We start from the raw sequence: 21429 nt of genomic DNA on the forward strand, positions 1-21429 counted from the left end.
GTATAGAGCCTAGAACTCTACTGCGATCTACGCGCAGCTTCTACCCACGCGAGCCAGACACTGTGGTTCTTCTCTCTCCTTCTTTTACCAGGTTTATGAGGCAGCAGGTTTGCACTTCAGATGTTCATTTATAGAGTGCCAGACTACACCTGCTTCGTGCTAGACTTGTGCTTTGGGGTGGTTTTGTTTGGAAAATATTATTTTTAAGTAACAGCCAGGCTGCGTGTTCCTGTCATCTCAAAGCATTTTGTCCTCTAAAATATGCTGCTTGCTAAGGACCAGAAGTTCCAGCCACAGTGGCTAGTTACTGTCCGTCTAATATGACTCCACCCTCTTCCCGGCCTTACGATTGCTGCTGTGCTAAGAGGCAGACCTTCCTTAAAGCTGCATCTCATCTCTTCTCCAAGAAACTGTTACCACCTGTCAAGGACTCTGCTTCCCACCCAGCCCTGGCATCACAAGTGAGCAACTCCATGACGCTTCTAAATACGGCAAACACCATATCAATCATTTTGAAAGATGATGAGAGAGAAAGTTATTGTTCTGAAACCTAATTTAAAAATGTATTTTTTTTCTCTGTGTTAACTATTTTAGTCTGGTTAAACCATTGATAGGGAAAAGCTTGTACTCATAGAAGCTGATTGATAAGTACTAACAAAATTAAACTCACCATTTTGTAAACCTAGTAAATGTATGAATGAATGGATCTAGTAAATCGTCAATGGCTGTTAATGTCATGAAAGGAGAGCTACTAAGGTAGCGTCCGTTTATTAGAGGCTGTGATACGACCGATAAAGTCTTGTAAAAAATGAACTTGAATGTAGTTAAAGTCTATAAGTAATTAAAATTTACAGGAAGTATATGAGACAGAGGAACGTAATGATTAATTATATCTATTGAAGGGATACAATAACCACAATCCAAGATTAAATGACAAATGACCAGTTTTTGTTTGTTTGTTTGGGTTTTTTTTGGTTTTTCGAGACAGGGTTTCTCTGTACAGCCCTGGCTGTCCTGGAACTCACTTTGTAGACCAGGCTGGCCTCGAACTCAGAAATCCACCTGCCTCTGCCTCCCGAGTGCTGGGATTAAAGGCGTGCGCCACCACGCCCGGCTGCAAATGACCAGTTTTTAATCAATATTGTGCACAAGAAAAGGATGCTTGCAGAGTAGCCTAGAGATATAAAGTATGGTCTGGCTTGGCTCCTGTTTGAGGTATTGCTCTGTTTTGTTCTATGACTGTGATAAAGACAAACACAACTTGGGAAGGGAAGAGTTTACTTTACCTTGCCAGTGACAGTTCATCAGCAGCACACAGGCAGGAACACAAGGCAGGAACTGAAGGTGGGAGCTAAAGCCGAGACCGTGGAAAAATGCTGTTTCCCCGGCTTGATCAGTTTGCTTGCTTGTATAACCCAGGTCCACCTGCCCAGGGTAGCACCGCCCACAGTAGGCTGGGCCCTCATACATCAATCACCAATCAAGAAGATGCCCCACAGACTTGCCTATAGACCAGTCTGATTGAGGCGTTCTCTCAAATAAGGTCCCCCTTTCCCAGATGACCACAACTTGGATCAAGTTGACAAACAAGCAAACAAAAACAAAGAAAACCAAATCCAACCAGCGCAGTTCCTTGTTGAAAAAGCCTTTAAGACATTATAGGACTGGCAAAGAAATGTTTAATGTTAAGAAGATATTGATGTGGGAGTGATAGTACCTTTTGTGGTATGCTTTTTTAAATATTTTAATTTAAGTTTATTATCATTACTATTTGTTATTATTATCAACAGCTATAACTGTAGAGACAGGGGCATCACTATGTCATCCTAGTATCCATGGGCTGGAATCACAGATGTGAACAACTACACTTGGCTTTCTATGATTTTTTTTTGTTTGTTTCTAGGATGGCAGTTGTAATGTTTTCCCTTCCATTTTGGCATTATCTGTGTGCATATTCTCTGTCTCTCTTTTTTTTTTCTTGATAAGGTGGTATGCTGTTTAAAAGGATTTTTGTGAGCCTTAGCCATTAGTGAACTGAAAAATGAGTGGCAGGGAGGGACTTACCTGGGAGAGGAAGGAAGGAGCACCACAGAGGGAGAAGGAAGGAGGAAGGAGGAAGGAGGAGGGAGAAGGAAGGAGGAGGGAGAAGGAAGGAGGAAGGAGGAGGGAGAAGGAAGGAGGAAGGAAGAGGGAGAAGGAAGGAGGAGGGAGGAGGAAGGAGGAGGGAGGAGGAAGGAGGAAGGAGGAGGGAGAAGGAAGGAGGAGAGAGAAAGAAGGAGGAGGGAGGAGGGAGGAGGGAGAAGGAAGGAGGAGGGAGAAGGAAGGAGGAAGGAGGAGGGAGAAGGAAGGAGGAAGGAGGAGGGAGAAAGAAGGAGGAAGGAGGAGGGAGGAGGAAGGAGGAGGGAGAAGGAAAGAGGAAGGAGGAGGGAGAAGGAAGGAGGAGGGAGAAGGAAGGAGGAGAGAGAAAGAAGGAGGAGGGAGGAGGAAGGAGGAAGGAGGAGGGAGAAGGAAGGAGGAGGGAGAAGGAAGGAGGAAGGAGGAGGGAGAAGAAAGGAGGAAGGAGGAGGGAGAAGGAAGGAGGAAGGAGAAGTAACATTAAAAATGTTTGAAAAAGCCATAGGGAATCATATCATTTTATGGGTACTTAAAATCACACACACACACACACACACACACACACACACACACACACAGAGAGAGAGAGAGAGAGAGAGAGAGAGATTACAGATATTACACCAATTACGGTGACACAATTTCTTCCCAAAAATAAATCTGGAGACTACTTAACAAGCACTCCAGTGGCTAGCATGGAAACCTTCCTTTGAATTTTTGCTCAGGGAAGTCCAGGAGATTCCCAAGACAATATAGTCTGTTGCTGTGGCCCTTGGTGCCCTTCAGAAAAAGAAGGTAAGATCCTCTTACTGAAGATACATTTTGGACACTGGATTTAGAAGAATCAATCTGGGACTGACCTTGAGGCCTCCTCCCTGCAGACCAGCTCTTACAGTTTCAGAAGGAGCAGAGCAAGCTGCCAATGCAGAGAAGTAATTAATAATAGTCAGACCTAACTGTAACACCATGATAGCCAGGATGGCAAGAGATACTGACAGGCACAGTAGTGGCATTCCCAACATGGAGGTAAACAGGAGTCAGCTAAATTGGACTTAACAGCCTGATCAGCATGAAGGAATTCATGCCAGGGACTGTAGTGTCGGGTAAGGCCATATAACCTAGAGAGACCCCACTCCTGCCAGCTTCCTAACCTATGTCATCTCTAACTGTGATCTAAATCTTATCCTCACATCCACAGATAGTGTAGCTCCCGCCCCTTGGCAAAGAAGCGTCTTCTTTTTGCAGCAGAGACGACTTCAGAAAGCCACTACTGGTCAAAATGCAGACATCGACTGCCTGTGGGGTTGATGTACCTTCAGCACACACCCACACTTAAGACTCAGGGGAGATCACAGAAGAGGGGTAGAAAGATCAAAGGAACCAGATAGCTAAGACAGTTGCTATGAGAGTCTCTTAAAAAACAAAACAAAACAAAACAAAACAAAACAAAACAAAAAACAGAGAAGACATAAAGAAGACTGAAAAGGAGAGAGGTGGAGGAATTTAACTGTGGTAATTTGAGTGAGAATGGCCTCCCTCCATAGGCTCATATGTCTGAATACTTGGTCCCCAACAGGTGAAATTGTTTAGGAAGGATTAGGAGGTGTGGCCTTGCTGGAGGAGGTTGTCGCTGGAGGCCCACACCATCTCTAGTTATTTCTCTCTCTGCCTCATGCTTGTGGACCAGATGTAAGGTCTTGGCTATTGCTCCAACACCATGTCCCCCGATGTGGGGATCGCCTCAGTTCTCTCAGTGCCAGGAAGACATTGTGAGAATGCTTATGAAGAGAAGGGGAAGTTGGGATTGATTAAATGTGCATGGTGGGGTAGCAAATTTTATAGTACCTACTGAATAACTTAATATATAGCCCCCCCCCCCGCGCCAATACTGTTAGGGAGTGTCCTCTGTTTAATGTTTAGACCTCTCTACTGTGTCTGAACCCGTTGTCCTCCCTGTTAACCTCTGGTGTCGAATGACTGCTGTATTGAGCTCCGCACAGTTCTAGAGAGCTCTCCTCTCCTTTCCGGTCACTCAGAATCGAGCCCTTTCCCGGGTTCCTCCTACACCATGAGTCTAAGCTCCTTGTTGATCGCCAGGTCTGTGTTCCCCATCCTGAGAGTCCTTCCCTCCTGTGTGGTATAGCTGATGTCTCCCTTTCTTTGTCTCTCTAGAGCCTCCTCTCTGAGCAGCTTCGGGTCAGGAGAATGAGGTTTTTATCCTGTGAGAAATTCTTGTAGGAACAGTAGTTTGTAGCACAGCGCAGCCTACAAGAGGATGACCCTTGTACAACCTCCACCGTAGCTTGTCTGAACACATCCAGAAACAGAGTCTCTGTCTGCCTTGTCCTCTCTGCAGGCTGTACCTGCACACAGAGGACTCCTCTGTGGCACTGTCACATTGGATAGTTATTGGGAATAACATGGGTAAATGAGGAAGCCTGGAGGGCTGGGGACGGAGAAGCACGGCCCCTATAACTACCACTCCACGGCATTACCGGAAAGATCCATTCAGCAGGGCCAGCAAGAACAGCACTACATGGGAGGCAGTGCTAAGCACTCCATTTTTAGAAGAGATTAGGAGGAATTCAGTTTGGCAATATTGAAGGTAATAAATCCCCATTTATCATTTCAGGGTACTCTATTTTCATGAATCTTGTAAAAGCCCCACTTGGAAATGCTAAGATCAGACATAAGGACAGCTGAGCCCCACTAGACATCACGAAAAGCCATGGCTTTGGTTACATCTTTCAACATGGCCAATCCACAGTAAGTACCATCAGGACCTGCTCTCCAGACCTAGAACGTGGCTGTGAGTCTCTCTCAAGATGAAGGTCTGCTACTTCAGACACCTGAAGCAAACCTCAGAATAAAACGAGGAAATGTAAAAATCACGAGAAGGTTCCTAAAAGCAGGCTTTATGAAACCAGGCAGAGGCCTCCTAAGTGAGAGTTTCTTTCAGTTCCCAAAACCCAAGCTGCCTTATGGACAAAGCACTTGATCTTAACACGTGTCAGTGTGGTAACTAGTCAGGTGGCAATTTATTTTCTGTCTGGCAACTCACTGGTAAATAATACTGAGATAAAAACAACACTCCTTCCATTACACTATGCTGTCCCAGCCTCTTTCGCTGTGTGTCTGGCTCCTGAGTCATCAGAAGCCTGCTGGCTCCTGGCTGCGTTCTCTGTGTCACTGCCATGCTCTGGGACAACCCACCTCAACACGGCACAACACGAGATCACACGGCTGGGTCACAGAATCATCCAGATGGGTCTGCTGATCTTCTCTGGGATTGGCCTTCACTGTTGGGCCTTGTTGTAGAGCTGCCAGCAGAACAGGGGGAGAATAAACTCCAGTCAGTGTGTCTCTATTCATCCAACTGACTAGGCTGGTCGCTCTCTGCTGCTGACATTGGTGGGATAAGAGCCAGACAGATGCTTCTCATGCGTCTGCTGGTATCATACCTACTGTCGTCCCATTGACCAAAACCAAGTCATGTGGCTGGACACACAATCAAGGGATTGAAAAAGATCTCTGTCTCTCTCTCTCTGTCTCTGTCTCTGTCTCTCTGTCTCTCTCTCTGTGTCTCTCTCTCTGTGTCTCTCTCTCTCTGTGTCTCTCTCTCTCTCTCTCTCTCTCTCACACACACACACACACACACACACACACACACACACAGTTCCTTTTGACCAAAGAAGGTGCAATGCCACGTGACAAACTGGCTAATAAAGGTGGCGTTTACCCCTTCAAGGAAGCGGAATAGAGCCACTAATGCACTTTCCCTGTAGTGTTCTTCACATACAAGACCAAAGTGTACATTCCATAATGAGGCTGTGAGCCCTAAGAGTTTCATTGCCACCAAAGGAAGCTTTTAGTCTCTGCTGACATGATCACGTGGTCAGAGATGGAGCTGAGCCACTGTCAAAAACAGACTAGAGGGCAGAGATGTGAGGAGGGCAGATGTAACTTGCCCGACACCCTTTAGAATTGTTCCCTGTTAGTTTCAGAAACATAACTCCTGCCTTCTTAGAGCACCTCGTTGATTAGAAAGTTGTTTAGAAGGTTTGTTCAATTAAAAGAAAAATCCCATTTCCTTGAACAGTTCCTAAGAGAACAAACCCAACCTAGCATGTAATTTTTAGGAAACATCTGGGGTAACTGGGATTCCCCCAGAAACACCCACTCCTTTATATCAGTTGTTGGGAGACACAGAAACTGCACATCTGATGACTTTCTGTCTACAGCTCTTGAGTCATTTTGTAAATGTCACACTGTGATGAGTGCCATTATCTGTGCTTGGAGAAAAACCCAAGGCTTAAGGATGGGGGCGGGGGGCTATGAAAACAAATCTGGGTGTTTGGAATTACCCGGTGAATGTGGGTGACCCAGGTAGCCCACCTGTAACCCTTGAACAATCCCAGCAAAAGGGTCAGTTCTACGGACTCCAGCAACTGCTACTGTGTCACTTGTTGGCTTTCAGATGGTTAGAAACACTAGGAATTTAGCGTGTTCTCACAGTGCCCAAGTGGGACTTGTCATCAGAAGCTCCATGCTTCTTAGATCCATAGCAGACCACAGAGTGGGAAGGAACAGCCCTTAGAAAGCCTAGAGAAACGAAGGCTTGGGAAAGCACCACAGAGAGTGGTACCAAAGCCCAAGAGCAGCCTACAGCAGGCAGGCTGCCTCGGTGTTGTCAGTGGCTCCTCATCCCCATGCATGGACCCTCCACATCCCAGATGTTAGGTCTCTACTGTCTCATGCATGCTACGTTCCCTTTCAAGCTTAGCAGTGTGGCCAGAGACACAAGACTCAGCCTCTCAGGTTCTGCAGACTGAGACAGGGCCAAGAGTGTATAGGAGGGACCAACAATCCTGTCCCAGGAAGGGATGGCCAAGGTCTCCAACCTAGTACCTCCCACCAGGAGATGTTTGGTGGCATGGTAGATGCTGTGTTTGGTAGTACAGTGCACAGCTGTGTTTGGTAAGCCTGGTGCACAGCTGTGTTTGGTAAGCCTGGTGCACAGCTGTGTTTGGTAGTACAGTGCACCGCTATAACCATCTTGCATGATGTTCATGTCTCCATCCCTCCTCAGATGCCAGTGATATTAAAAAGCCTCCACAAATTGACAAAACTCATGGATTGGGAGGTGACCCTGCCCTTGACTGAAGCATACTGTGTGCTAGTGAAGCTATGGGTTGGTTTCAGTGCTCAAGATAAGCCTGCCTAAGACATAGACTGACCCAGACTCCTCTGTTGGCTCAGGTGACCCCAATTTCCTACTTGAGAATGGAGATACGGAGGGAGCTGTTTGAATGGGAAGGAGCAGCGTCTAGCTGTCCTTGACTCTCTTCCTCATCACCCCAAGGCCTCCAAGCTTCCAAAGAGACTCTCGGCCAACTGGAGTATATATCCAGTTGGGAACAAAGGCACCTTTTATTATTGTGACACTGATAATGGAACCATTGCAAAGAACCACACACAGCTGTTCTGAGTATATCACTGCAGCAGAAAGAACGGTGATGCAGTTGGCTGACAGCAGAATCTGTGCTTTTTGTCTGGTTAGCAGAGGGTCCTTATCTCCCTTCATGAAGGACTTTCCCCCCAAAACTCACATGTTCAGGTTTGTCCATTACTCTAACCAGTGAGGAGAAGGGTACCAACCAGGCCTTTAAACCAGTTCCTGACTGGCTGTGGGAAAGAACAGTTACCTTGTATTTCCCTTGACCTCAGCACAGCATAGCTTCCTGGGCCTCCCTACACCTTCCACTGACAGAGGGAAGAGGGTTTAGTTCTCAGGGGCTAACCCTTCCCTGCCGCTCCTCCTTTCCACCCAGACCTGCCATTGAAGGAGGAATTTCTGAAGTTGAGATTATCTCCCAACAAGTAGACGAAGAAACCAAGAGCATTGCTCCGGTGCAGCTGGTGAACTTTGCCTATCGGGACCTGCCCCTGGCTGCCGTAGACCTCTCCACAGGGGGCTCACAGCTCCTGTCGAATTTGGACGAAGAGTACCAAAGAGAAGGGTAGGTTCTGGCATGGCAAGAGCCCCTTGCATAATTCCCTGTTTCCATGGGTATCTCCCAAGAGGGAGCAGCACAGATAAGATGCTGAGCAGAAGAGGCCAGGAGGTGACATTAAGTCACTCAGGCTTTTTCAAGTCACACATGATTTCCTCAGAGAAAGACTCTGGGTACAGAAAATGCCCATTGCTGCTAGACAACCTCTTAGGTTTTTTGGGTGATGTTTGCTTAGAACTTAGGTGATAGGATTTGTCTGAGGTGATTCTTAATATTCTTTCTGACTCACTCTGTTTACCTCACAGGGGTTAGGAGTGTGCCAAGGTCACAGAGCCCAGAAGGGACCAACTTGGCCTGCACGTTTCTCTGCACACAGTGACGCTGAGTGTCCCGGAAGTGGGCAGAATCCCGATAGGTGCCTTGCAGACACTGCCTTCTTCCCTGTTCAGTGAGAGACGCAGGGGTGCTCTGATGTTAGCTCCCCCTGTATTGCTTGTCAATTAATCAGGTCAGTGAGTTTGTTTCCCATTTAGCCTCTCACTAACCTGTCTCTCTTACAAATATATTCTTTCAAAGCCACGGTGGGATGTTCCGTCTAGATAGAGGCAAGGAAGATGAGGGTTTGAGGCCCTGCTTCTTCAGTGGTAGGGGGTTAGAATGTTGAAGGCCACAGAAGGGCAGACACGCATCCGTGGGTCACACGGTTGCTTAGACTCCTCTCACCTAAGATTTCCCCAGTTCTGCCCAGTGGCTTTTAGACACAGAATTTCAAACACTGGCCAGCACCTGAGAGCCAGTTCTGGGCAACACTCCCAGGTGCCTGTTACCATTTTAGAACACGCTGGCTGCTTTAAACACAAAAGGGAAAGTTTGCCATATATTTCAGAAGCAAAGGGAAAGCCATAGCTAAGCTAAATTTGTAGCTCTTAGATTCCCTGTGTCTGCTTCCTGAGGGGGGCTCCCCATTCCTAAGATAAATTTTCAAACAACTGGGAAACTGTATACCTGCTTCTGCAGAAATGACACCCCAGTGGCTTTCTCTGAAAATAAAATTTTTCCAAGTATTGCGAACACAGCTAGCAGGACCCTAGAAGAAAATGACAAGCAAATCGTAGGAAAAAAAAAATCTCTGAAGGGAACAGGGAGATGCCTTAGTCGGTAAGAATACATATTCTGCATGAGGACCTGGGCTTGAATCTCCAGCACCCAGCCCTACATGGCTGTATGTGCCTGAAACCCCAGGGGGTTAAAAAAAAAGTAGATCCTATGCAGAAAACTTACTGACCAGAGAGCTTAGCCAAAATGGTGAGCTTCTAGACCCTGTCTTAGTAAAGCAGAAATCCACAGAACACGCCTGCTCTCCTGCTCTGACCTCCACATGTACACACGGGCACACATACCATCACACATACATGATACATCATGCAAGACACATGGAAGGAAGGAAGGAAGGAAGGAAGGAAGGAAGGAAGGAAGGAAGGAAGGACTTTTCTGAGGCATGTCTGCCATAGCAGTATTGACTAAGCAACCAAAATCGGGCCGCAGAGCCTGCTTTTCCCTAGTCCTCTGTGGCTTAAAGACTGAGCTAAGTCCAGAAGGGCCCAGAGCCAGGACCAGCTGTGTGTATATATGGATTATGCAGCAGTGCCCGCCATTGCTCAAAAGGACCGCAAAGCTGAGCCCATTTCTCAGCTGCTGCCCTTCCTAAAGTTCAGCTCAGTGAAGTCCGGGTCACTAGTCAGCAGGCCTTTCTCTGAGCACCCAGAGAGTCACTGTGCTATTGCTCCCTGGTGGTCAGACACAGTAGTGCAGCCTCTGTTAATAGAAAAATGTGCTGGCCCTTCTGCCCTGGCCTGATCTTGATCAAGCCCAGTTGGAGTTCATAGTTACCTAGCATGGGAAGAAAGAGGAAAACCTTTAAAAGCTCTGGTTCAGAACTCACACTTGCTCCTGTTACTGCGCCGTGATTTTACCACTTGGTGGGCGTGCCCCACGCAGCCGTACCACACCAGGACTACTCTCACTCCCCAGGTTGCCAGACACCTGGCTCAACCATTCAATGCGTGTCTGGATTGGTCGTCTGGAGGTCTTTCCCCCACAGGGAAGAAAGATCTTTGATTTGCCTCTCCAAGTGTGTTCCTCAATGTTGCTGTTGTTATGTAATAGGAAGCCTAGGGCAAGGATTTGGAGAGCCCTCAGTGGGACCTTTGTGGCAGCCACAGAGCAAGGAAGAGCCAGAGTTCTAACAGAAGCCAGGTAAAACGGACCAAGCAAAAGTGTGCTGTGGTGGAGCCAGGCTGTCCTTGGTTCTTGGTTTAGTTCTCACCTGAGTTTTCAACCTGGCGCTTCCCAAAGCAACACAATCCAAGCATAAAGTTCCTGCTTACCGGGGTCAGGGTTCGTTCTTGTCAGTGAGACGCCTTCCTGCTGAGAGAAGCACTACAGCTAGGAATAGCTCTTTTCTGTAGGAAACCAAAGGACCTCAGGGACCCTAATGTGTAGCTGCCCAGTGACTCATCTGCCCTGTATCCAGGTCCCGGGGGGTGTGGTGACAGTGGATGTTTAGTTTCCCAGACTCTGAGAGAGTTAGGGCTGGAGGGGACCGTACACAGTGCATGCTCTAAGAATTCTAATGCAGAGTGTGAAGAGTTCCCCTCCAGGTCCCGAGGTAAGAATACCGTCCATGAGTTCACACATGGTATAGCATGGGCCCGAATTCCCTTCCTTTTAACCAGGATAGCATTCCGGTTTTGTATATTCTACATGTTGGCTCATCTTCTCATGGACACTTGCATCATGCAGAATTACCATTTTCCACAGCAGCTGTGCCATCTTAGGGCTCCCATCAGCCATGCATGAGTGTTGTGGCCCTGTGTGTGCACCAACTATTGTTATTCACCATTTTTTAACCCTACCCATCCTAAGGGTGAGTGGTGTGGTGTGGTTTGAGAGTTTGTAAGTGTGGGATCCTGTGAGGTAAGATGAGCGGTCCCCCTAATTCAGACTGAGCCGCAGGCACAGGTGACGAGCCAGCCTCCACCCAGCTGAGAAGTCTGTGTTTCAAGTTTTCATTAACGTAACAGATACCCCAGAAAGACCTAGAAACACCCTCACAGACACATCCAGGGGTGTATTCTACTATAGAATGTCCTCTACATCTCTAAGTCCAATCAAGGAGACAGTCAGGGTCTAAGACACTTGCCTGCCATGATCTAAACTGGAGAGCTTTCTGTTGCCTAAGGGATTCACCTCTACTGCAGACAGCTTGGGGCTTAAAGAGGAAAAGCAGACTCCTGTGCAGACTGAACTGCCTCAGACTCCACCGAGCCTCCTTGACTTGGCAGTCCTCTCAGGCTGTTCCTTTTCAGTCCTTTCTACCCTCAGCAATGACCTTCCCTCCTGCAGCCCCATCAAAGTAGGACATCTCCAGATGGCACGCACTACACCCCCAGACTCTTCCTTCTTCCCTTCCAGGCCTGGACACATCAGATGCTATCACCTTCTTCTTCCCAGAAACCTCTCTCCGTCAGCTGCAGCCTCCCCATGTCTGCAGCGCTCCACTCTCCTCTGTCCTAACCTCTTCTCTACATCCCGGCCCCCATCGCTCTCTCTTCCTCTCTGCAAGCTTCAGTGACTTCTGCTGCACTCCTCAGTCTGCTACAGCCTGGCTGCAGCCTCCACAGTGCCACACCAGTGTTGTCAAGGGCATGGTGCCTGATCTTGATTCCAACTTGTTAGGGTGTAAAATCTCCTGGGAGACACATCTCTAGGAGTCTCTATAAGGATGTTAGGAGAAGTTTAACTGAAGTGGTGATGTCCACCCTGAATGTAAGTGACACCCCCCTCATGAGCTGAAGTCCTAAACTGAATAAGAAGGGGGAAGGGAGAAGCCAGCAGAGTGCCCAGTTCTGCTTTGCCCCACATTCCCACCTCCATGGCTTCTTCACCATAATGTCCTTTATATTTCCATTTGACTGCTGAGTCACAAAAAGCCTTCTTCTCTTTTGTTTTGTTTTGTCAAATATTTACTCTCAATGAGAAAAATAAATAAGTAACGTCGGCATCCACATCCCCTCACCACAGGAAATCCCTGTCATTGCCTCTGTCTTGGCATGGTGTCCCCATGGCTGCCATCAGAAAAGATCGTCCTCAGGCACCATGCCTTCTAAGCCTCAACAGGTTGTCATCTGCTTGTTCCTTAATGATTGGAGTTCACACACACACACACGCACACACACACACACACACACACATTATCACTACCCTTTTTCTACACTGTGGGTAATTTTATCCATCTCTGTAACTTTTCAGCTTGTGGCGATCAAAGCCACATTGTCTATCCCAAGTCTCCCTTTCAAACTCCCAAGTTCTTTCTTGATCTTCTTAGGGATCCCCAAATGCCTTTGACTAATGTCAACGGAATGATCTAGTCTTCTTGTCCTGGGTTAGCTGCATCTTTGAAAGAAGAAATGTTCTCATCTTTACCTGGATAATTCTCTTTTATAGCCTTTATGGCGATGGTGCTCAAATCCAGACAGAAGAGCCACAACCTACCCACTATGGCAGTCTCAAATACACCATACCCCCCATACCAAAGGACTCTTTCTTCAAAGGAGAAATGACCCAAACCAATGGGGCATAGAAGTTGCCTGGTCTTGATCCTTCAGTTGCCAAAATAAACCACAACCTAAGCTCACTTCCAGTGGCCCTAAGCCTCCTTCCCACCAATGCTTTCATGGCACCTCTAAGCTACCTGAAGTCGGTCAGTCACACACAGTCACCATGCAGTTGATGACCTTTTTCTCCCATGCTCTGACTTGCTCTCATTCTCACTCTGGTGCCCAGAGATGTCCTGCTACTGCCAAAGGTGCCCACTGTAGGAACACCATGCCAGGGGCACCCGGAAAGCAGGATTGTACACAGTGTGGGTTCCACTGGGTGAGGATGGTACATGCCCTTCTCCCTTGACTCCCAACTCCCGATCATTGCTGGCTGTGCACTTCTTACTCCCTCTATTCTAGTTCTGTCTGCTTCTCGAGTTCACCTCCCTGCATCCAGGTCCGAAACTCAAACCAAGGAGCTGCCTGGCAAGTCCTGGCAGCTTACCATCTTTCTTTCCCTCCCCGTGTCTGCTCGCCTCTCAACCAGATGTCTCCCTCCTTCAGGAGTGATGACACAGAGGTGAGCAGACAGTCTGGGGAGCAGGGAAAAGGGGAGCAGAGGTGTCAGCTCCAACCGCAAAACCGTGTGACAGCAAAATGCTGTGAGACTTGGTTTTCTTCCCTCATGCCTTCAGTCTGTTACCAAGTCATGCATATTTGTATTGTCTTCATTGTCTACTCCACAGTCTTCCCTCTGTAATATGGAACCCAGTGCTAAGGCAGCTCTGAGGTTGGCCCATGAGTGTTAGTGAGGGCCAGATTCCCCCATCACTGCTGTCAGCAGTGCTGGCTTCATCCCGATGCCAAAAGTGGCTTCACAGTTGGCACAAGGACTGCCTTTGGTAGTCATGCATTCTCATTTGTATCTCGCAATCGAGAAAGGCTGTCCATAATGGGCTTGAGAACAACATAGATCCTTCCCAGAAGCTTCCAGCTGTTCTTGCCTCATGTCTTATGAGCTAGAATTGAGTCGCATGGCAAAGGATGTGGGACTACGCCTAGGCTGATTGGACTCATCTTTTGATCCAATCTTTTGATCTACATTGCTATGTAGATGTGGGACACTCATATACAGTATACCACAGCCTAAAGAGAGCCGGTTTTGGGTTTGGCTAGTAATGGTGCTTACTGCAGAATCTGACAACCTTTGTTTGATCCCCAGAACCCACACAGTAGAAAGAAAGAACTAAGCCAAGTTGACCTCCGATCTTCACATGTGCCCAGCATCACCTATGTGCATGTACACACACTCACACACATGCGCACACATGCATACACACATGTGCACGCACACATGCACAGACACAACTAAAAGGGAGAGCTAATTTCCATTCATTAACTGGACTCCCAGACAGGAGAAGCTTGGAAGAAGTGTGGGTCTCCAACAGGCTCTACGGGAGATGAGACCAACAGCTTCTCCAGAATTCCAGAGTCAGTGCAAGGCAACATGATGGGGCCCAGGGATATTTTTTGAGATGTCAACTTAGGAAAAAAAAAAAGACAGACCCAAGATAGCAAACACCTCTAAATAAGGACTGAAATAATTTAAGATATGACAGCAAGCAATAGCTGGGAGCAAAGAGAAGGGAGGAGTAGGGGCCTATTAAGCCACAGCCTAAAAATAGTATCTTCTCAGAATACCTTAAGGAGGCGCTCTCCAGAAACCTCCTGTCCCTCCACCCCCACACTTCCACAGCCCCCTCCATCCATGCTGTCATTGATTGGGAAAACAATAAATTCCCAGCCTTGGACAACCTCTGAGCCCTACTAACGCACATCTAACCCCAGCCCTGAGCCAGGAAGTTCCTCTAGCAAGGACCAGGTCAACTGAGTCTGGGATAGAGGGCATGCGAGCAGAATAAAGGACTGACTTGAATGGCCAGCTGAGTGATGAACAGGCAGCAGTCTGATCAGATGGCACAGGAAAGCCAGTTCCCCTGGAGAGTGGTTATAAGCTGATCTATGTGGAGCTGAGGAAGAACAAAGGAACAGGGGAGGGAATGGCACCAGGCTTCTCGTACCCACAGGTCAAAGTGCCACCTGTACACCTCTGACTAACCGCCTGTATATCTCTTATTAGTCAGGGTTTCTATTCATACACAAACATCATGACTAAGAAGCAAGTTGGGGAGGAAAGGGTTTATTCAGCTTATACTTCCACATTGCTGTTCATCACCATAGGAAGTCAGGACTGGAACTCAAGCAGTTTTATGCAGGGTTATGGTGTCCAACAAGAGAGCCTCAGTCACCTGAGGAGGCATCCAAGATCCAGAATTTACAGCTTCTTCCCACTGTGTCAGGGAGCTGAGCTCATCAAGTTGCCCTAGTTGCAAAACCTAGCATAAAGAAGTCCTTAAATTTGTGGCCAGTTCACCGAACTGAGGGCTCTCTGAGTTGCAGAGAGCCCCTAATCTAACAGCATCCTTCTCCCTTCGGTGAACCCGAAGCCCTCGTCAAGAGTCAGGACCACTTTGACCACATCCTTCCTGTCTGTTACCTGTTCAGAGATGTGTGGGCAATGTCCTTAGACACCCTAAGAGGGGGCAGAGGTCAGAGGAGTTTAGCATCCTGCCAAGCAGAGGGCATTTCCTGTCTCTCCACTCTATGCTCGTCCCACCACACCGTGAGGCCTCTCTCAGACTCGAGAGATGTAAGATTATGGGACAAGCACAGGTTAGCCTCTGGTGGCCCAGCTGCACACCGCCTCTGCCTTTTCCTGGGGCAGTGGTGTGAACCTTCAGCACTGAGTGCAGAACTCAAGCTGCCTACCTAGAAATGGAGATGCTTTCACTTCCTCAAAGGGCTGGGCGAGAAGCCTCTCGAGGGCTGGCTTTCTGAAGCGTGTGCATGTGTTCTGGGACTGTGTGTGTGAAGTCATGGGTCGCCTCTTGGAATCAGGTCAAGGAGATGAAGCTGAAGTGCGACTGCTCTCCCTGCTGTCCTGGCTCACCCCACGTGGGAGAGGAGCTCCATCTCTGACATTCAGATAAAGGGTGTCCCTGTGGGCACTGGATCGACAATTCTCACCAGGACAGGATTGTGTCTCTTTGGAAAAGTCTTGCTTAGATGAACTTATCTCTCCTGGCTGCATTGTCTCTAGAGTAGTCTAGGGCTAGGAGCCCACTGCAAGTCACAGTTCATTTCCAAGGATCCAGGCCCCGTGGAGAGGAAGGCTCCCTTCCTCTCATGTGCTAACACTTTGCACGGTGTCTAGATTTAGAACGATATGTATTCTGCCTCTTGCCAGAGCCTCTACCCGCTAAGGCATGTATGGAAACTATCGTTGTCCTGACACATGCTAGCCTCGTTGTATGCTGGCTTTAACATTTCAGATCCTCCCAGCACCTCTGCAAAGGCAGGGATCCCATTTTTAAGATTAACAAACTAAGGCACAAAAGATTGGACTCATGATTTAGTCAACATGTGGCTGGGGTTAGGAGACACTAATTGCCACCAGAGCCAAACACGTCTTCTCCTGTCCCACATTTGTCTGTCTGTTTATTTTCAAGACAGAGTTTCATATGTAGCTCTGGCTGTCCTAGAACTTGACATGTAGACCAGGATGGCCTCAAACTCACAGAGACCCGCCTGCCTCTGCCTCCCTAGGGCTAGGATTAAAGGCAGGCACCACCACTCTAGATTAACCTTTGAAGTGCCCAGAACAGCGCCTCGTGCATAGGACATACCATGCATGTGTCTGTTGAGCCAATAACAGTGAAACATAGATGAGTGAGAGTTGGGTTTCTGTGGTCCTCATGGCCTTCTCTGACTGTGTTCCTGACGTCTGTAAAGAGAAACAGAGGGCTAAGAAGGACATGCTGATGTCCAAGTCACCACCAACTCCAGTGGCTTCCAGGGCACCAGGGATCAGCATCGTAGAAGCAGAGCCTGAGAGCCAGACCTGGTCTCCTTAAACCTTCCCCACTTATAAGCAAAGAACAAGGAACCCATTATAGAACCATAGGCACATAGGAATGTAAAGTAGGTATACAAATCAAACATTTACTGACGATAAATCGTATAGAAATTTATTTAAAACAACTCTCTGGTATACATATAATTTCTCATGAAAGACTAAAGAAAATTTACATACTAATGAGATGAAGGTATCTGTTTATGTTTACAGAAAGAATTAAATCTTGACAGAATCTTTGATATTCTAGGGTAGAACATCTTCAATAGTTAGATTTTTTTTTTTAATTTCCAATGTTGAGACAATCGCCTCACATAAATACATCACACAGAATGACAGAAGTATGTTTAGGGCTGTTTCAGATTTTTGGAGAGTCTGTCCTGACCCAAAGCCAAGATTCCTTTAATGATTTTTATTTTTGGAAAAGGGTCTCATTATGTAGACCAGGCTGGCCTCGAACTCTCAGAGGACTGCCTACCTCTGCTCTTGAGTGCCGGGCCTTTAGCAGTACTGAAACAAAGTTTGTTGGCATCTTAACTCTTAATGAGCAATTTTAAAAACCACCCATTCTGGGCCAGAGAGATGGCTCAGTGATTAAGAGCACTGACTGCTCTTCCAGAGGTCCTGCATTCAATTCCCAGCACCCACATGGTGCTCACAACCATCTATAATGGGATCTGATGCCCTCTTCTGGTGGGTCTGAAGACAGCTACAGTGTGCTCATATACATAAAATAAGTAATTCTTTTTTTAAAACCATTCTAATGTAATGGTTCTATAATGTAACCTAAATGTACTGAGGAAAGGCAATAGAAAAATATTAAAAGTTTCTATTTCCTGTAGCCAAGCCATTGTGTTTCTCTAACAGCAGAAGGTGTTGCAAATAGCCTTGAAACACTGTAATTCATAACAGTTAGTGTCTCAGCTCCAAGCTGGGGCGTTTGAGGAAGTGTCCTTTGAGATTTCCTGGCATGACAACATGTGATCAGATCCAAGGGTACAGTGGGGTTTGGTGACGCAGGCTGATTCGTTCCACGTTTCATGTTTGTTATTTGTGGGCATGGTACCAGGGACTGGACCTAGGGCTCACACATGCTTAGGCAAGTGTTTTTGCCACTAAGGTATCCCCAGCCCTCTTCTGAGCCTTCTTCTATGTTTTTAATGTATGTACATGTGTGTTCACATGCAAGCAGAGGCAAGAGGTCAATGCCAGATGTCCTCCTGAATCATTCTCCAGTGCATATTCTGAAGCAGGGTCTCTCAGTGAGCCTAAACTCACCGAGGAGAGGAGACAAGGCCTGCAGGCCGGCAGGCCCCAGGAAGCTGCCTGCCTCTGCCCGCCTGGCTTCTTACATGGGTGCTAGGGCGAGAAGTCAGTCCTCATGTTTGCATGACTGGTGCTCTATCCAGTGAGCCATCCTCCCAGCCCCATCTATTTATAGTTAGTTAGTTAGCTCTGTGTTTAGCAGCCTTTAACTATTGCCAGATTGTTCATCCCTCACGCTGAGGTACCGCAGAGGGGCCACTGAACTAGACCACTCTGAGAGTGGAAAGAGAGGTTTACTGGGAATCTCAGGGGGCATTCAGTCACATGACTGTCCCAGTTTGTTTTCCAGTGCTATTATGATCACCGTGACCAAAAGCAGCGTGGGGAGGAGAGTGCTTATCACACCTTACAGTTTGGAGTCCATAATCGAGACAAGCTGTAGCAGGAGCTCAAGGAAGGGACATAGAGGCAGGAACTGAAACAGGGCCACAGAGAAATGCCACCAACTGGCTTGTTCTTAACTCACTCAGCCTGCTTTTTTGTTTGGTTTTGTTTTGTTTTGGAGGCAAGGTTTCTCAGTGTACCCCTGGCTGTCCTAGAACTAGCTCTGTAGACCAGGCTGGCCTTGATCTAGCAGAGAGACACCTGCTTCTGCCTCCCAAGGGCTAGGATTAAAGGCAGAACCATCTGTCCAGGGGTAGCACTACCCATAGTGGGCTGCCATTCGTTAATCAAGAAGATGCCCCTCCAAACTTGCCTACAGGCCAGGATAATGGAGGCATTTTCTCAAGGTGGCCCCAGCTTGGGTTAGGTTAACAAAACTACTAACAAGCACAATGACCCTTAAGAGTAAGTTTAAGAAGCTAGGCAGGGGGTCTCCATGAGGGCCAAGGAGTCTCTGCATCTCTTGAAACCTTAAATGCAGAGTTGTAGTTTTATGTCTATGGCGTGGGGGGGGGGGGTGTGTGTGGCAAATGGTTATTGTTTTTGTCAATTATTGGAGAGCTTTGCTCCGAGGAATCTTCTGAGCCACGGGGGGGGGGGGGGGGAGAAGCCCCCTGCAGGCCAGACAGGGGGCAAACGCCTGGTGCTCCAGGCTTCATCTTCATCTCCGTCGCCCCTACCTCTAGACTTCTAGACTCATTCCGACCTCCCCTCAGATCTTTTCTTTGGGAACTTAATGGACAACAATCCAAATGTGCAACTAACGAGGTCTTCTGTCCCGGACACTAGAGAAACCACCTTCATTGCCTGTGAAGAACCCTTTTAGGATAACTGGAGAGTCCCCACCATCCCCACAGGCTCACACCAGGAGGACAACGTTTCCTCTGAGTGCATAGTGGGTTGTAGGGAGAAAGAGGCTTGGCCCTGAAGGAGCAACGCAAGCCCGGCCCTGATTGGTCCATACTTCACCTTTAAGATGAGGCTGTTTCTTTGTCAAGCTTGGGACCACTACCTGACCTGATCTTGCCTGCCTGCCTTCCAGGCCACTCCTATGGCCTGACCTCCCATAAAAGAGCCTTTGGGGATTTGCCAAACTCCATTTTCATATTCTAGAATTTATTCTCTCAAACTGTTACCCCAAACAACTAAGAATATAAAACAGAAGCCGCACCGGCGCTCACCTGCTTTCCACCCCCGGACTCCTCTGAGGCCTCATGAGGGGTGCCGGAACTTCTCTGGAATACCACCTGCCAGCAGGCCCATCTGTTGGTATTCTCTATTTGGGCAGCCCAAGCCCTCCCCAGAGCTGCCCCTGGCTTTTGTAGCACATGTTGGGAAATAGGGGCACGTCTGCCCTCTGGTGGCAACTTCAGGAATAACACCACTCCGGGACTTTGATGGGCTGAGGCTGCCTGAAAGAAGTTATTTTCCAGTCTGTGTCCGGGCTTCAGCCCAGTCAGTTCTTTTATTAACCACGCAAACCGGGTTATAAAAACGGGAAACACCGTCTTCTTGGAGTATACCTTTCCGCGGAGAGGGAACACACACTCTCCTTGGAATGTCTGAGTCACTTGCATTTCACAAGGAGTGATCCAATTCTAAACCTGGGGCCAGGCAGGAACCTGCAGGTTCTGCCTCACCGCTGGTTCCCATTCCCACTAGGGAGCCCAGATGGAAGTTACTTTAGAGTTGTACAGCCCCGTCCCTGTCTCTCTTGTTAAAACATAGGCACAGGCAAGCCTCCTTCCTGGTGGCCCTGGTTACCTTCTCTGTCCTGCTCCCAAGCTTCTGTCACACCACATACACCCTCAGTTCATCCTCCATAATAGTTGTCACCTGCAAGAACACTCTTGAGCTGGGTTCTCCTGAAATGCAGGCCCAAATTCAGTGGGTGTTGGGGACGATTTAGCTTCCCTAACTCCAGGAGTGCTCACATCTGAAGAGGCAGAACCATGGTCCACACCTTGGAGTCACCTCACGAAGTTATAGACCATGGGCCTAACCCAGAAATGGTGGCTTCATAAGGGACCTGGGGTATGGCTTAAACCTTGGGACTTTCCAGCAATCTCTGGCCTGGATGCTGATCCCAACCCCCACTTCCAGGCTTCTCTGCCTGGAGTCATCTACCTACAGCAGGTATCTTCCTTTGTCTCTTAAGTCACTGCTGTGCTGTGGGGTCACTGGGAGAAAAGAGGTTCACCTCAGCTGTGGTACAAATACCATCTCCTTGTGCAGCTCGGGGACCAACATGAATTTCCTCCCAGGCTGAGAGCAGCTGGTGACTGAATGCCAAGCTCTGGGCAGGCACAGCTAAGCTGCCACAGCAGTAGAGTAGGATAGGTAGACTTGGCTTTGCAATGCTTTGGGATTTGGCAGGAGATGGGTCTTGTCATGGGGAGTGGTTGCCCCAGCAGCATCTGCCCAGGTGCTAGGTGATTAGTGAGCTCTGCCCACCATGCAAGAGAAACCCTTCCTCCCTAAGCCAGTTCCTGGCCCATGTCCTGGTGTCCTTTGGGCCTGAAGAGAATGTTGGTACTAACTAGGCAGGTCTGTGTGTTTCTTCCCGATACCTATGGGCACTGCCTTTAACTTTCTTGACCATCACTTCCTCCTTGAGATCTCCCCCGCCATTGCTAAAAGTCCTTCCCAGGGAGAGTGGACCTCTCCTAAGGTTCTAACTACAGAAGGAAGCAGCATCCCAGCAGACTTCACTGTAGGAGACAAGTTCATTGGACTTAAGTACCGAGCACAGGAGTTATCTACAGGGGTGTGGTGGCTTCTCCCCCAAAGGTTATACCAGAAAGTCTTTACCCAGAAGAAATGGGGGCTTTCCCATAGCCGAATACATGGAGTCTCCCTTCCCTATTCTTCCTTGACTATGTGTGTGTGTGTGTGTGTGTGTGTGTGTGTGTGTTTGTGTGTGTATACATTCTAGCCCTGTGCAGGCAGCATTGCATACAACAGGTGGTAGGGAGTCCTGAAAACTCAGGTGAGGTCCCGAGTCCTTCCCACCCTTGAT

At 48.0% G+C, this 21429-nt stretch overlaps 1 protein-coding gene across 7 annotated transcripts in view; it reads left to right on the forward strand.

Moving 5' to 3' along the window:
- Tmem266 (transmembrane protein 266) overlaps positions 1-21429 on the forward strand; it is a 111433-nt gene that overhangs the window by 45823 nt on the left and 44181 nt on the right. For 4 of the 7 annotated variants that reach the window (NM_172923.4, NM_001357568.1, XM_030244379.1 and 1 more), the window contains exons 2-3: positions 4745-4878; positions 7944-8132. The exons of 1 other annotated variant lie outside the window; for it this stretch is intronic. In NM_172923.4, the coding sequence (NP_766511.1) occupies positions 4841-4878; positions 7944-8132 (227 nt within the window). In that variant the 5' untranslated portion in view covers positions 4745-4840. Of the gene's footprint in view, positions 1-4744; positions 4879-7943; positions 8133-8431; positions 8635-21429 lie in introns of all 7 variants that reach the window. 2 more of the 7 variants (XM_030244381.1, XM_030244380.1) reach the window with 1 other exon arrangement.

The sequence above is a fragment of the Mus musculus genome, chromosome 9 (genome assembly GCF_000001635.26).
Source record: "Mus musculus strain C57BL/6J chromosome 9, GRCm38.p6 C57BL/6J".
Classification (NCBI taxonomy): domain Eukaryota; kingdom Metazoa; phylum Chordata; class Mammalia; order Rodentia; family Muridae; genus Mus; species Mus musculus.